Consider the following 15701-nt stretch of genomic DNA (forward strand, 5'->3'; position numbering starts at 1 on the left):
TCTACACGCCTTTTAATGAGTTAACATTCTAAATATCAGATGAGCATTCAACAATTTGACCTTGATAAAACTGATGCTTTTAAGCACTACAAGGAAGATTTAGCCATTTTTAGCGCCCATTAAATCCGTTTCAGTCCATTTGCATTGCAAACAACATTTTCCCGACTATTCCGAGTGAAGGAAACAAGATGTCTGTGGTTGCCTGCTTCCTAAAACGATTATCATTCAATGACGATCTTAAGGTGATCGACTAAATAAAAGTTTAATGAGCCTTTAAATATAATTAAGACTAAAATGCCTGGTTCAAATTTAATGGTGTTACACTCGCCTGACTACGGTGTGGGCAGACGTGGGATCGATTCCCGCTGGTGGGGGGTATAATTGTGACTCTGTGTGCCTTTCGCCTTACTGGCGACCAGTCTTTAATAGAGTCTACCTTTCACCCGAAGTCAGCTATGAGGATGGGTGGTACAGAAGATGAATGAAGGAAAATTTAGTGGCATTCCAATGGATTCTCTTGAAGGAGGTGAGCGGGCTTGTGACTGACGGGGTAAGCAACACAAAACAAAAAAAACAAAACTAAAGACTGGTGGAAATATAAAAAGGGAGTAGTGATGTGATTGAGGAGTAAGCAGGGCTTTACACATGACAGGTAATCACTCACTCACAATATGCTTTGACAGCAAACAAAAAGCATCAGCGGTCATTCCAGCAAACACCCCGCACCACAATAATACACTGCAGACTGTAAAACAGAGGCAGCAGAGAGTGACATTCAAATCACAATTAAAGTTATTGCCAAACAAAAAAGTATTGGCCTGCAGTATATGATGAAAATATTATTGAATATGGCCCACATAAGAAATTAAATAGTCTACATTCTATTGCATTTTTCAGCTATAAGACTAGATGGAGGTAGTCAATTAAACAACACCTCTCCAATGCAGAAAACTGTATAATTTCAGTCATTTGTTTTACATGAGCCACCCGATGGAATAGTGGTTCATTCGCCTGATTGGCAGGCAGTGGAGGATCGATTCTAAACTGTGGAGAAGTGATTGTGAGTGCAAATGGTTGTCGGTTTCTATGTGTGCCCTATGACTGACTGGCGACCAGTCTAGGGTGTACCCAAAGTCAACTGGGATAGGCTTCAGCACCCTGATGTTGACAAGGGGTGCTGAAAGAGAATAAATAAATGTTTTACTTCAATAAAAAAAGCATGGTTGTGATTTTCTTCACGTTTTTTCCTCACTCACTGGATGTTTTCTCTGTATTCTGGTAAGTTAATTTCCATAGAATACCTATGAATTTATAATGCTGCTGTCAGGGAATGAATTTTTGTGATCAATCACATGTAGTCCTTCATTAAATTTTGGGGTTTTTTTTTTTTTAGATAGAAAAATGATTATATATTTTGCAATACCCCTTTACCTCTCGATTATTTTGCTGCTGGAATACATTTCCAAAATGTATTTTTGGCCTTCGCATCTGATGATTTATACTATGTAAATAATTAACTGGCTCAGAATGTATTAAATCAATTCAAATGTTGAATTTACTGATTTACTGAATAAACTGAACAAGATATTTTAATAGGTGCTTCTTTTGAATATAATCTGATAGTGTCTAAAGAGCCGTCTAGTGATTGTTTTTTGCTGAGCGACTCATCTAGTGATCCGAAAGTCCCAAATCGGCCCAACGCTCCCACTGGATGAGCGCTATAAGTAGGCGCTCTATCACACTTTAGCCCTCGACATTCCTCCACCAGCTCGTTGTCCTCCCCAGGGAAGCCAAAAGAGCATAGGCAACCCCATTCTCTTGATAAATGAGCCACAGGGGAGACAAGCCTCTTCTCAGTGAAGGAGACAATCACACGTCAAAATGGAAGAGAGAGACATTGGGGATTGGATAGCAAAGTGTCAAATGTTCGCATAATTGTTAAATGTAAAGAAGTTTATCAGATCCAAAGTTCATTCATTCATTCATTTCCGGAATTGCTTATCTTCACAAGGGTAGCAGGGGTGCTGGAGCTTATCCCAGCAAACTACAGGCACCAGCAAAAAGGCAGCACTATTTGTTGAATAAGAAAAGCGATAACATGCAAAGCTGTATTTTTAGTAATCCTCCAATGGCTTTGACTTCAATATTTCTTTTTGTATTTTGGTTTCCGGAGGCACAAAATGAGGACTGAGCATTTCACGCAACGTCCTTTAGCACACTTATTGATCCTTTTATCAACAAAAGCTTAAGCATTTTTGCTCCAGTGACCCATGTGATTCACAATCCTTTAAACATACAGCAAGGAATATGAATGAAGCGGCATATACAACATTTTGCCTCTGAATAATCATCAAGAAGACATCTGTCAAATTTACTTCTGGCAAAATGACAGAGGCAATTACACTTTGCCTGACAGGAGGATTTCAAAGTATCTTCCATCACTGATGTATCTTCTCCACCAGACACGAGTACAAAAGAAATAAAATGGAGAGAGAGAGAGAGAGAGGAAGAGATGAGGGTAAAAGACGCCAAGAGGCACCTTCACCGATCGCAGAGGTAGATGGCTAATTATTCTCTCAGCGGGAGAGATGTCAAAAAAGCAGCGCATACACTCCAGAAGACACGGAGCCAGATCGAGATATTGGATGTAATAATGAACCAAAGATATAACAGCTACACACACGTATGATGAGGGATACTGCAAAACCTTCGAAAGCGTCCTATGAGCTTGCCTATCTCACTTGCCTGGAGATTTGCCGGTAACTCCCATTTTCGCTGATTGTGAGTCGCAGTCAATTCAAACATGTTCCATTTCTTTGGAGAACATTGGGAGGTCTTTTTTTCCAAGTCTCAAGAATGTTGTGGAATCTTCTGAAAGGATAAATATCAAAGTCAAATCATCAAGAATATTCAATGAGCAAGAATAAATGATATTCTCTAGATGAGCAAGTGAATCAAAGTCCATCCTATCTGATTTTGGGGGACAATTCATTGAAAGAGTCAGAGTTTTCACTCAAATGAACATGAAAGAAGCCATTAAATTTCATAGTTGGGTTGCATCATTAAAAAAAAATCATTTCACAGAAGCTGGTCACACTGTGGTTAGTGAACCCTTGTTAGTATATGGAGTGGAAGAACTAAAAATAGGCCAGATGCAGGAATATGTGAAAATGGTATAGTATGTACCTGTATTACTTTCTATCTTTTATCACACACACACACATGCATATAAAAACATGTGCATAGTCACATATCTACTTCACACTTTATTGCCATTTGGGTTCATGAATTTAAAAAAAATATATGGCCATTGTTTACCCAAAAATTGTGTCAATTGTGAAGTACAAAATGCAAACAAATGCAAACACAATAGTGGTTGAAATATTTCTATTTGTAACATCCGCCAAAATCGTATTTTTTTTCTTCTATAGGTGCATATTGCAGTATACTACATGTATCTGTGTGACGCCGTGTGGGTGGGGTGGGCGCTAAACCATTGTGCTGATATGGCCATTATTCTGAGTAAAAAATATTTTTGATAAAATACCAGTAAAAGAACACAGAGAGAATCTCAATCAGCAGTGAAAGAAAAAAATAGAATATCAAGTAAATGTTATTGTATTTTGGCAATGTACCATAAAGGACAATACATAGTTTATATGAGCAAACTTGTATAAGTTGCAGTCTCCATTAAAACTAGGCATGGGATGGCTAGAAATAAGGTTTACTAAAGTGGTGTCTCAATTCATTTTTCTGCAAAACGAAAAGCTGTGTATAACATCTAACAAAATAGGCTGACATTTCTAGGTCATTAACATGTTGCCATTTTAGTTTAAAGCGATCTACTGTTGTGATGAATTTTTCAGTCAGTCTTTTAAAATGACATTTAAATACTTGGGTACGAAGCAAAAAGGCCCTGCAGCACTGAACACAATAGCGTGTCGGACGTAATGTAACATGACACAGTCTAATAATTAAAATTCTTACTGCTAATGATTTTGACTGTCTCACACTTATTAGGATCAAGTACATATCACGTCTTAAAAGCAACACGACACCGCAAAAAAACAGTTTCACATCAAAGTACCATAAAATCAAACTAAGGCACATCTAAGAATCTACAAAAAAACTTAACATCCAACTGAAATTTCTTCACTTCACTTTAAATATTTCTGCTCGAATTGTTTAAGAGGCTTTTAATATTATGCATATCACTTTGAAATTTTCTGTCTAAATTGGTCAATTAGGAACCCATTTTGGCTACAGACAGGTTTGAGATTTTGGTCCCTACTCATGATTATTTCATGTATTTTGGACTCATCTTTAATGCAAGATGGAGATATTGAGCGACCTTTAAAGTGAAAGGGCTGACAAGAGCCATTGAGGTGGCTTTCTCTATCTTTGTGATGAAGCAAAGGAGGATTGTCCCCCAAACTACAAAGTAGCAATAAGGTACATTAAATCATTAAAAACAATGAACATCAAAGATTTGTTAACATGCATTACTCCCAAGTCACAATACATCTGTGTGTGTGTGTACATGTGAGAGCGAAAGTTTAAATAATGGAATAGCTTTGCCCTCTTTTGTGTTTTGAGTAGGATTAAGCAAAGTTTTAGGACAGAAAGTGCAGTCAAAAAACACACACTCACTTCCTATATGCATTTTTCATGTGTAAAATTGCTTTGCTTAGGTGCACATCACACAGATTTTAAGGTTGACAAAGTGTATCGCACGTGACTACAAACTTGGCTCACCGAAGAAAGGACACTAATTTTGACGCTCCAAATACTCCATGAACACATTATAAAATAAATGTTATCAGGACCAAGCAAACGTGGCATAATAGCGAGAGTGGCATAGTAACAAGTTGGCATAGTAACGAGATTTCACTTTAGCAGTAATAGGCAGCTAATTGTATACGAATCAAAGAAAACAATTTTTGCCATCTCCAATCATTCAACTTGTGTTCTTACTGCACATTTCATTTTACATTCCATAACATGCTGCAATTTTCACATGAGCATTTGTCCTTTAGATCCAACACTTTTTATACCATTTCACCAAGATCTTGCGGTCAGCCAGATGTTTATTGATCGGTGAGAGCTCCCTCTGATTTCAAAAGCCAGTCTGGGCGCCACGAGTGATCGATCAAATGTACGCAAGAACAGCGCAGGCTTTGCTTGAGGGTGGATGGATTGGGACCTAGTTCTTGTTTTATTGAAGCAGCTTCAAAATGAAATGCGCTGGCACGACCAACACACGCACAAGTGTTTATCAGTTTGATAAATGACTTTGTATTGATCGATCAACAGATTAATGTGACGCTATCCTATAGTAGGACATAGTCAATTACAAGTCATGGAGTCCTATTTTTTTTCTCCCAGAGATGCTCTGTTCTTATTGGCCAAAGTGTAAAGACACAAAGTGGCAGACTAAGCTTCATAATTCATATTTCTATATCTCCAAATATATTTTACTACCTCAATCGTAAAATATAATACCGGCATCCGTTTAGTGGTGATATTATCAACCTGAGAAAATTGGTTGTTTTCCGTGTGATTCAACGCGGATAATGCTCGTTAATTTTTTCCCCGCTACTCTGGCTGACATGTTTTCTAGAGCGAGACGTCTGGTTGTTTCCCGTCGAGATGTTGCCGAATTGGGCAGTGGGGATTTACTCAACAATAGTGGTGCCACAAAAGCAAATGTTGCTGCAATGCTGCATGTTTGCATTGTATAAAAAGCAACTGTTAACTAACAAACCGTTTCGCTAATCATCTATGCAAAAGGATTTTTCTGTAGAACTAAAGAAAACACAGAAGGAAGAAAATAGCTGCTCATTATGGAAATCTAGTGTTTCCCACTTTAGGGAAGTGAATGCTGGACTTAAGGGTCTTCTATAAGCCTAGTTAGGTTGTCTCTTTATTACTCTATTATACAAATGTCAATGGTTTCAAACATTCCTCATGCCGCGGTTTTATTTTATAGCTCCAATAATATCTGTTCTTGTTATTTTTTTTTGCTCTCAAGTGTCTCTTTCCCAAAACAAGCAGGTTATGGTAGTAATACTGTAAGCAGCAGAGAATACAAACAGACATTAAACTGCTAATAAGGCAAACTTTTGAGGTAAGACACAAAAACATCCAATTCATTTTATGAAGCGCTTATCCTCACAAGTGATTATTGTCCCGTGTACTGTCTAAATTCTTGTTATTCTTTATGTCACTATTTGTAGAAAATTAATATTTTCAAAACTAAAAACCTGTGCACCTACTTACATAATATTTATAGGGACGAATTCAATTTTTCCATTGAAACATTTTTTTTGACTGCCACTTTGAGTGATGATACATAAAAGGAGTTAAAAGGATTGAATCTCTTAACCGATTTACCGGTTTTCTTTGCATTGATAATATATAGATGATATACTGTGATAAGCTCTCGACCAGGGTAAAGTGAGCTTAAACTACACATCACATAACATAATGTAGGAGGGACACTTTATCCTCATTAAGGCTCACTGTTGCATGAGGTCATAACACCAATGGAATCCAATTGAGAAACACCAGCCTTAACAAGCCATAGTTGAACATTGAGTGGGCTTGCGTGATGTAAACAATCAAAGCGTTTACAGAAAAAAAAGCACACTTTGCCACAAGATACATTTTCATTTCAACATTGGTGTACTTATCCCAAGAGATTACATATTTATGTTCACTCCATGATATTGATACAGTATTCACTTTATTGGTTTGAGACAGACTGCCGGCTGGATAGAAAGACAGCATTGGCGTGTGGATATGTTTAAACTGGGCTAAGCGTTTTGAAGTGTACTCATGCAACCCCTCTCTGATAGAGATGGAGTTAAGAGTAGGTAGAACTTCCATTCAGTTCAAATTCAATGTTATATTACTATTCACTGCCCAAAGTGCTGTGAAAATCTATCTGCCTTTTGTGTTGTTGAGATAAGAATTGCAAATGAGCCATAATGGCAAAGTTTTCAATTTATTCATTCATTCATTTTCTGAACCGTTATCCTCACAAGGGTTGAGTGGGGTGCTGGAGCCTATCCCAGCCAACTATGGGCACCAAATATGGGGGGGCACCCTGAATCAGTGTTCAGCAAATCTCAGGGCACAAGGAGACAGACAACCATTCACGAGGGGCAATTTAGGATGTTCAATCATCCAACCATCCATGTTTTTGGAATGTGGGAGGAAATCGGAGTACCCAGAGGAAACCCACGCAAGATCAGGGAGAACCTAAAAACTGCACACTGTAGGACTGACCTGGGATCAAACACAGGACCGGAGAACTGTGAGGCCAACTTCAACCGGCTAACCACTCAGCCGCCGGGCAGCTCTTCAATTTATTCCTGAAGTTATCTAAAAATCAATAGAAGACAAAAAAAAGCACAGTGATTAATTAATTAATCAATAGCAAAGGGCAATTTTGCTAAATGTATATGTTAAAAATACTTGGTGGTGCACTCAGTTTACTAGAATTTAATTTCACACGTCTGTAAAATACTATAACCAAAGTAATAAACACAGTTGAATGAATTTGAGTTTTTGTAATGTTAAAGCCGCCTACTTTTAATCCCCAATTAAGCCTGTAAATGTAACTCTTTGGAAAAGTTGGATTTTGTGCATGCTATAAGGCTCTCCCCGAGGATGCAGATACAGTTTATTTTCAGAATTCAGTCTTTCTCATAATGTCAATTTAATTAGAAGTGAGCTAGCATTTTGTTTTCCTTGTTCATATGTCCTATGGCAAGTTGGTAATGAACTGTAACATTCGAGCACCCTACCATGGAACTAATATATCACGAAAAGGTCAACAGTGTCAAAGCCATTTTCCTCGTAAGATGCAATTACGTGGCACCCAACTCAATGCAGGTGTAATGTGCAAGACAACCCCGGAATATATTTCTTTTACTTCCACTGTCTGCACAAATAGGAGTTAACTTTGCATAAATGTAAGAGGCAAGCCTGCACACAGGATAAATTGATGTGGCAGCTTTCTAATTACAGGGAAGTACTTCTATTATCCTCATTTTGAATGGTTTTCTATTGGGACAATTTTAGAATGTGACAGAGAAGGTGAAAGGTGTGTGAGGAGATTTTTAAAATGGGACAGTTGGCTTCCATGTAATGTGTTGTCGAAATATCAGATTCATTCATTCATTCATTTTCTGAACAGCTTTATCCTCACTAGGATTGCGGGGGGTGCTGGAGCCTATCCCAGCTGACTTCAGGCCATATATTTTTTTCCTTTTTATTTATTTATATATATATATACACTTGTTTTTTATTCACAACACCTTTTGATAATTATATATAATATAAAATAATATGTCGATTTTGTGATTGTGAAGCCTGCTCCCTTCAAAACCACTGGGTGCAAGTATGAACCATTACTGTAGCCTTAAAAGCTGCTACTACTCAATGCATGTGAAGACAATTCCAAATGCCACCAGGCTCACCAGCATAATAGGCAAAGCATTCTCATTTCACAGTTCACCGTTTCATGCCCTTATCAGGCAAAATAGCAGAAAGAGAAAAAGGCAGAAAGACTATAATTTGTCCCCAAAAGTAGATCTTTAAATTGTTTTGTAAGACATGATCCAACAGATATGCATTACTGACAAGAAGTCAAAACAGTAAACGTCAGTCAAGTGGAACCATATGGGAACACATCTCAACTTCCAATTGCTTCAGTTAATGAAATGTTTAGTTTTTGTAGCCCAATGATAATGATCACTCTCAAGTTTTTTTTTAAACACTCATGGTATGCTCCCCAGATACTAGTTAGACATCAAAAAGTACCACAGCACTACTCAATTGTTTCTCAATATATGCATTTATAAAATATATATCATGCTGAATATTATTGTTTTTTTCCAGATGCAATATATATATATATACAATAATTAACATACACACATAAAAGAGTGCTAAAAATAAAGTGACTGACTTTTCACGCCACATATAAACAAATATAGTGACCAAATAATTGTAAATTTCAGTTTGTGCTGCCTCTTAATAAACATGGTTTCTGCTAGAACCACTAACATCATCTAGTGGTCATTGTGAGAAACTGCAGACAATAACTGCTGGAGTGTGTAGCTTTACGTTTTGTTGAATGTTACATGCAATCATAAGGTTATGTTTTAATGCACTAATGATGGTGTGTTGCATGAGTGAGTTTGATATCATGGGGCTTCGTTGCGGTTATATAAGGTCAAACAAAAATGAGTAAAAGTGGAACTTTCTCCTTGATTGAATTATGTTATTGGTATCACAAGCTGATTTAATTCAAACCAACTCAATTAAAATTAGGGGCGTTGGGGCTGCACAGAAGGAATGTGGCTGTTACATTTTTTTCCATTATTCTAAGAAAGCAAGTTTTTATTGGAGCAATATCTAACACAAAGTAGAGAAAAACTGATACTATTATTTGCATCAATTACCAAGTATTTTAAGTGTCAACGATTTACAATTTTTTTAGTATAGATTGTAAATGATGATGTTTAATAGAATAAAACAACTATAAGCCACTCAATGTACAATCAGTGGACACGCTCGTTGTTTTCGCCCATTTACACCCAATCAAATAGTGAGTAAATGAATGGATAAAGCGTTTTTTTTTTTAATTATTATTTACTGTGCGGTATTTTTCTCCACATTCCGACGCGCCCACTCGTCTAAGGCCGGCCCATTATGCAAAAGAGCAGCTTTTGTGTGCGGAAATGAACACTAACAGTCCCGTGATGTCAGCTTGGGCCGCGTAGCATTGGACTGAGCCCGAGCCTGAGTCCCGATCACCCGATAACTTTTCCCCGTGTTGTCGTAGCAGTGGCCGGGGAGGCACCTCGGTCATCGGCGGACGCAACTTCCACCGGTAGGCGAGCCATGTCCTCGTTTGTTTCCCTGCCTGCAGGGCGTTAAGCGCGAGGGGGAAAAGGCTCACATGACATGACGGGATGTCATTCGTTTAGCAGGTTGCTGTGCTACCAAGGCCGGGGAGGGGGCTCCATTCGTGGGTCCATTCCGTTACTTGCTCTCGGGGAGTCATGTCGCGCTATGTCCTGGAGCAGTTGTCTCATTTGGGCGGATACGATGGCGAGGACGAGCTATGGGAGACTTTTAAAAACGATCCTCGCTCCAAACTGGCAAATGTTCGCCTGAGCCCAGATGGACGTCACGTTCATGTCATCCTCCACAAGCCCAAGGTCGGTCTTGTGACTCTGGACAAGTATGAAAGACCACAGTCGGTTCACAATCAGAACAAGTTGGAGTTGTCATCCACACGAGGCGGTTCCATCGTGGATGTTTTGTATTTGGACAGCGATCGTACGGAATATCACGGCCACCAGAGAGACTTTGCAACTGTGGCTGTTGTTTTTGAGAACGGACGAGCTGAATTTTGGAAATTCCAAGATGGCAAAGGAGGCTGGAGCCTCTTGCAAACAGCTGATTTGTGCAACAGTCCCCGAGCCAGGGTTGTGTCCGTGTCGGCCATCCCTAATCTAATCATTTGGTGTGAGGAGCGGCCCCCCTCGGAGAGTTCCCCTCTCCTCGGCTCTGCCAGGAATAAACTGAGACATTGTATCTGCAGGAGGGACTTTGAGCTCCAGGAGGGGGCCGTCATTTTAGGAGGAGTGAAAATCGCCCTTCATAACAACCCTTGTTTCAATGTTAAGGCCTCGGGTCGATATGTTTATCTTCTTCCCGATGGTAGAGTGAAGCCATTCAGCAAATTCTTCCTGTCCTGGTGCCCTGGCCTGGATTCCTTCCGAGTCAGCACGGCGTGTCAAGCCGGCCCTTTGAAAAAGAATTCGGCGAAAGAGTCCGACTTTAGGAAGCTGATCAAAGACTGTTTAGGGATTCTGGCAACTCTCGATCCACCCGAGATCCTAAATGTGTCTCCATCAGATTGTGGAGGCTTGCTGCTTCTTCTCAGCACAGGATGGGTTTGTCTACTACAAAGCGATGGCATGCTGAGGCATTTGCACAAGGTGGCAGACAAGTGCCCGCTGAAAAACACTACACACACCAGCCTCTGCTTATACCAGAACACATTGGTGCTTATCATAAGCCAAAAACTGCATATTATAGACTCAAAGTGTGGCAGAGTGTTGGGTAAAATCACACTAAACCGAGACAGCGTTTTATTTGCTTTAAAGACTGACATATCACCCTACCTATTCTCAGAAAGTGGACTTTTTAAAGTGGTGCGCCAAGAAATCGATTCCAAAGAATCAAAATTGCCTTTTTTCACTACTACAGACAACATTGACCCTGGAGCAGTCCTGGTGGAAGCTGTGTTTGAGGAAGCTTGTAAGTATTACCAGCAGAGGAGCTTGAGTAGCAACCAACTCACTGTGGATGCTTTGAAGAAAGAGGGGAGATTCCAGGCTCCTATTTCTTTAGCAGCCATCCTCAACGACTACATTTGCTCAAAGACAAAGCAAGGGTCAGCAGAGCTGTCCATAAATGGAGAAAGTGGAGACAATGTGAGGAGGGAGGACAAGCTAAAAGTCTCACTGGCACCTGACCTGAAATCCTTGGTCGCTTTAGAGGAGCTGAAAGGAGCTCTGGTGAGGGGCAGTGCAAAAGAAGTGGAAGTACTTTGCGAGAGTCTCGTGGAGAAAGAGGTGGCCCGGCTGTTGTCCTCCTCTGAGTTGCACCAGGAGGAGCTACTCTACCTCAACTCCATCTTCTCCGTCTTCCCCTCCCAATCGTGGAAGGCTGTTACAGCTGCTCTTCAACTCTCTTGCTCTGGGGAAGGCTCCCTGTCCAGCGGGGCATCTCCAGATGTGTGGAAAAGTGTCCTCAGTCCTGCCCCGAGCTTCCCAGCGTCCCACACACTCACAAACGGCGGGTCCAAGCATGGGTACAGCCCAACAGCGGATCACAACGGCAATTGCACGTCCAAGTCAAAAAGATCCCCCCCGTCCGTCGTATTGCCCGTCTTCGAACTCCTCTCACGTTCAGTTTTACGCTTCCAGCCAGCTTGGTTGCCCCGTTTCCTGGAGTTGAGCCAGCAGCAGCAGGGCTCGGCAGGACTGGGCCTGAGCTTGGCTGCCCCCTCTTGGAGCTTCTCTACCGGGAGAGCCAGCGGCGGCGGTGGTGGCGGCGAGAGCAACGTCCCCCTCTACAAGCGTGCCTTGAGCGTTCTTTCCGCCGTGGGAAAAGACCGAGATTGGCAGCGTGGGCTGGAAGTGGAGGTGTTATTAGTCAGTGGGCGGCCCAACGCTATCCTCCAGGCACTGAGAATCCTCATTGGACAGCAGAAATGGGAGAAGGTTATCCAGGTGGCACAAAAGTTCTGCACGCAGAGTCCACTGTTGAACAAGGAGATCTTCACCATGCTGCTTTGTGAGGTGACCCAGCACAGGGAACTGGACCCCTATTTGGATCTCCTGTGGGACCTATGCCCTGAGGACCTGACTGTCACTACCATTCTGAATATGGTCCTAAAAAACCTTCCGTCCCCCATTACCTCGCCCTCACCCTTTTCTGCTGGCCCCGCCGCCGCCGCCCCATTCGCTGACCTGCAGAGTGGTCAAATGACCGTCGGCCTACTCAAACCTTTGCTGCGAAAAGTTCTCCAGAGGGAGACCAAGCCCAGCCGATGCTACGATGACATCCTCCAATCACCCTCTTTCCCTCCTCCAGCGCCGCCCTACCTGCCCACGGATCCATCCAAAACCGGGGACACACCCGAGAACAGTACCATCCTTCCTGGTTCTAGCTATTGACCCTCCACGATGCAAATGTTTTTAAGACTCTTGCGTTAAAGTGACGACGATGTAAATATTGCCGCCAATTTTAATGTATTCCTTATATGCGAGTGAGATAATTTACCTTTTCTACAGTGTTACATACGTGCAGGTGAAAGTGTTATTGGCTTGCGGCTGTTGTGTTAAAAAAACATACAAACTTTGGACCAGGATAGAAAGTGGCGGCTTTTTATATGATTTGCACATAATATTATATAACCAACATGATTTTTGTGCTTTTCTCAATGACTGACTGCTGTTTTGCTAATGCAGTTAGGCAGTTAAATATTTAAAGCAAGATGTGATTTCGCCAGATGTCAGTGAAAATGTACTTTTGCAAATATTTTAAATAGACGTAGAAGTTTGCCTCTCATCAGCAAATTCCTGACACAGATGCCAAAGGAAAAGTGAGTAATAGTTAAGATATTAAATTGAATTTAGCACTAACTCCAGTCTAAGAATGGCGTTTTACACAGTCTTCTCTAAATCTTCCACTGTTCAGCAATTTGTGTCTTTTGTTCTCCAAGATGATTGCCCGTTTGTTATCCCCTCAAGCTGTTATTTTAGTACGAATCTATTCAAGTTGGTTTCCTTTGGTCAGGAAGCATCCCAAAAGCCATCTAACAATCTTCAGTGTTAGTCCATGAAACAGTATTTAATCATGCCAAGCCACTACTGCAATATTTCATAAAAACAGGGTTATTTTGATTTCAATGTCTTTCCTCTGCACGTCGATTCATTATTTACTATTGTAAGTGGACTGTTTCTTTAATTATTGGGTGATATTTCTTTTGTAAAGACAATGTACAAATATTTATGAGTGGGTGGTATATGCTAAACTGCAATAAAAATGTTTGTGTTCCTTTTTGAGTTCAGCCTTAAATGTTGTTGTCTTAATCCTGATGCTTTAGCCCTGTATTTATATATAAAATAAATGTTCTTATGACACTGACAGAATTAAAAAAAAACACTAATTTCGATTAAAAATGTTGAAAAAATTAGTTTGTACTTTTCCGTCTCATTTATATTGACAGAAAATTTTGGAGATATTACAGTTAGTGTTAAACATTATTTGCTGGTTTATGTGTCAAATACATTATTCTTTTAATCATGTTGCCTTTGCACCAGTAAAAAAAAATGCTGTATCAAATTAGATCAACAAGCTGTAACATTTCACTTTTCCAAAATATAATAAAGTAAAAATTTCAAACAGATACAATAACCAAAGTTACCACCATCTGGAACCTTACCACTCTTTTATAACATACAAAATAGTAAAACCAAGCTCTGCCCTGTGACCTGACCCAAAGGAAATTGTATTATTTTCACATTATAATGAGAAATCTTCCTGAAACCGATTACATTTAAATATTATGCTTAAACGTCCTGGCCTAGCAGAAATGCATTTCCTTTCCTTGTTTTCAATGTACACAAATGTGCTGAGTTGAGATTCCCTACCTGATGTTTATTCTTAGAGGCACATCATCTCATTCTTTCAACCAGTGGGCAGGTTTCACATGAGAATGTAAAGGACCACAGTCACTGTCCAAATATAGAAGTAATCAGAAGAGTGTCCTGTGAGATGCCTGATAGATTTTTCTTCCTTGCAACTAGCACTCAAGGGCCACAACATCAGAAGCCACTCATAGGCCTGTTGTCAAATTATCACATAGTATATCTAATACTGGGGTGGGCAAACTATTCCACAAAGGGCCGCAGTGAGTGTGTGTTTTCATTCCAACCCAATGAGGACACCTTTTCCCCAATCTGGTGTTCTACAAGTGCAATCAGTGGATTGCTGTCAGGTGCTTCTTGTTGTCTGAAAAAAATCTCATTGGTCAAAGTGTCTGTGCTGGATTGGTTGGAACAAAAACCTGCACCCACAGCGGCCCTGGAGGACCGATTTGGCCACCCATGATCTGATGGGAGTGTGATTTCCCAGGAAAAAATGCATGACTGTTTATCTAAGAATCTAAACACTGGCTTTGTAGGAAGAAAATGTGACATATTGATGTTTGCTTTTTTAAAATATCTGCTTGTCATAATAAAATAACATTAAGTGTCTTACCGTTATTTTTGTTCAGGCGTACTTGGTTCTTGGCAAGGTATTGACCAATGAGCATCCACCACATCCTCCTGCGTTATGATCGGAGAATGAGAACACCAATACTTTATTCCGTAAGCTAATCACATTTTCTTCCTTTAAAGATAACCAAAATTTGGCAATACTGCCACACAAAAAAACATCATTTGAGTTGAAAAATGATAATAGACCCATTACTTAATAAAAAAATTTAAACATTTTTTAATTGATGGATATAACATTCTAACTTTGATTTTTTTTTGTGAAGACTCAATTCATTTGTATTTCTCTGCACCATGTCAACATAAAACTGTGTATATGTGTATATAAAAACTGTGTATATGTGTATATATAGTAATATCTACACTCACTATAGTGGAAATAGAATGCATGTTAAATAAAGACAACTGTTGTTACATGGTGTTGTCTAATTGAATATTTTTATTTGTACATCTGATACATGATTCAGATGAACTGGGAATCTACAACAGCAAATAAAATGTTTACATTGTGTGAATATTCAGACGGAATTCACTTGGGTATTGCATGACTAAAACAAATCAAATAAACCTCACTGACCGAGCAGCCCTTAGAAATATCCACAGGTTTTTCATGAGCACTGTACAGGTGGATTGGACTGAAAATATCATGTCAGTACATAGAAAAATAAATAAAGTTTGCTCAAATGAGGACAGAATTGTTGTATCTGTGATTGTATCGTTAAAAGTCACATTAAAACAAAACCTTTAAGAGACTTTTTTTACATTAAGATTTTTATAGTTCTAGGAGGATACGTATAATAAATTTTACAGAAAGGATTAGCTAAAAAA

General features: G+C 39.7%; 1 protein-coding gene across 1 annotated transcript; it reads left to right on the forward strand.

Moving 5' to 3' along the window:
• Positions 1-9763: 9763 nt before the first annotated feature.
• On the forward strand, positions 9764-13658 carry hps6 (HPS6 biogenesis of lysosomal organelles complex 2 subunit 3). Its single transcript, XM_077729362.1, has 2 exons — positions 9764-9904; positions 10002-13658. The coding sequence occupies exon 2, from the start codon at positions 10077-10079 to the stop codon at positions 12765-12767; it is 2691 nt and encodes an 896-aa protein (XP_077585488.1). The 5' UTR covers positions 9764-9904; positions 10002-10076; the 3' UTR covers positions 12768-13658.
• Positions 13659-15701: the final 2043 nt, after the last annotated feature.

Source organism: Stigmatopora nigra, chromosome 12, assembly GCF_051989575.1.
Source record: "Stigmatopora nigra isolate UIUO_SnigA chromosome 12, RoL_Snig_1.1, whole genome shotgun sequence".
Taxonomy (NCBI): domain Eukaryota; kingdom Metazoa; phylum Chordata; class Actinopteri; order Syngnathiformes; family Syngnathidae; genus Stigmatopora; species Stigmatopora nigra.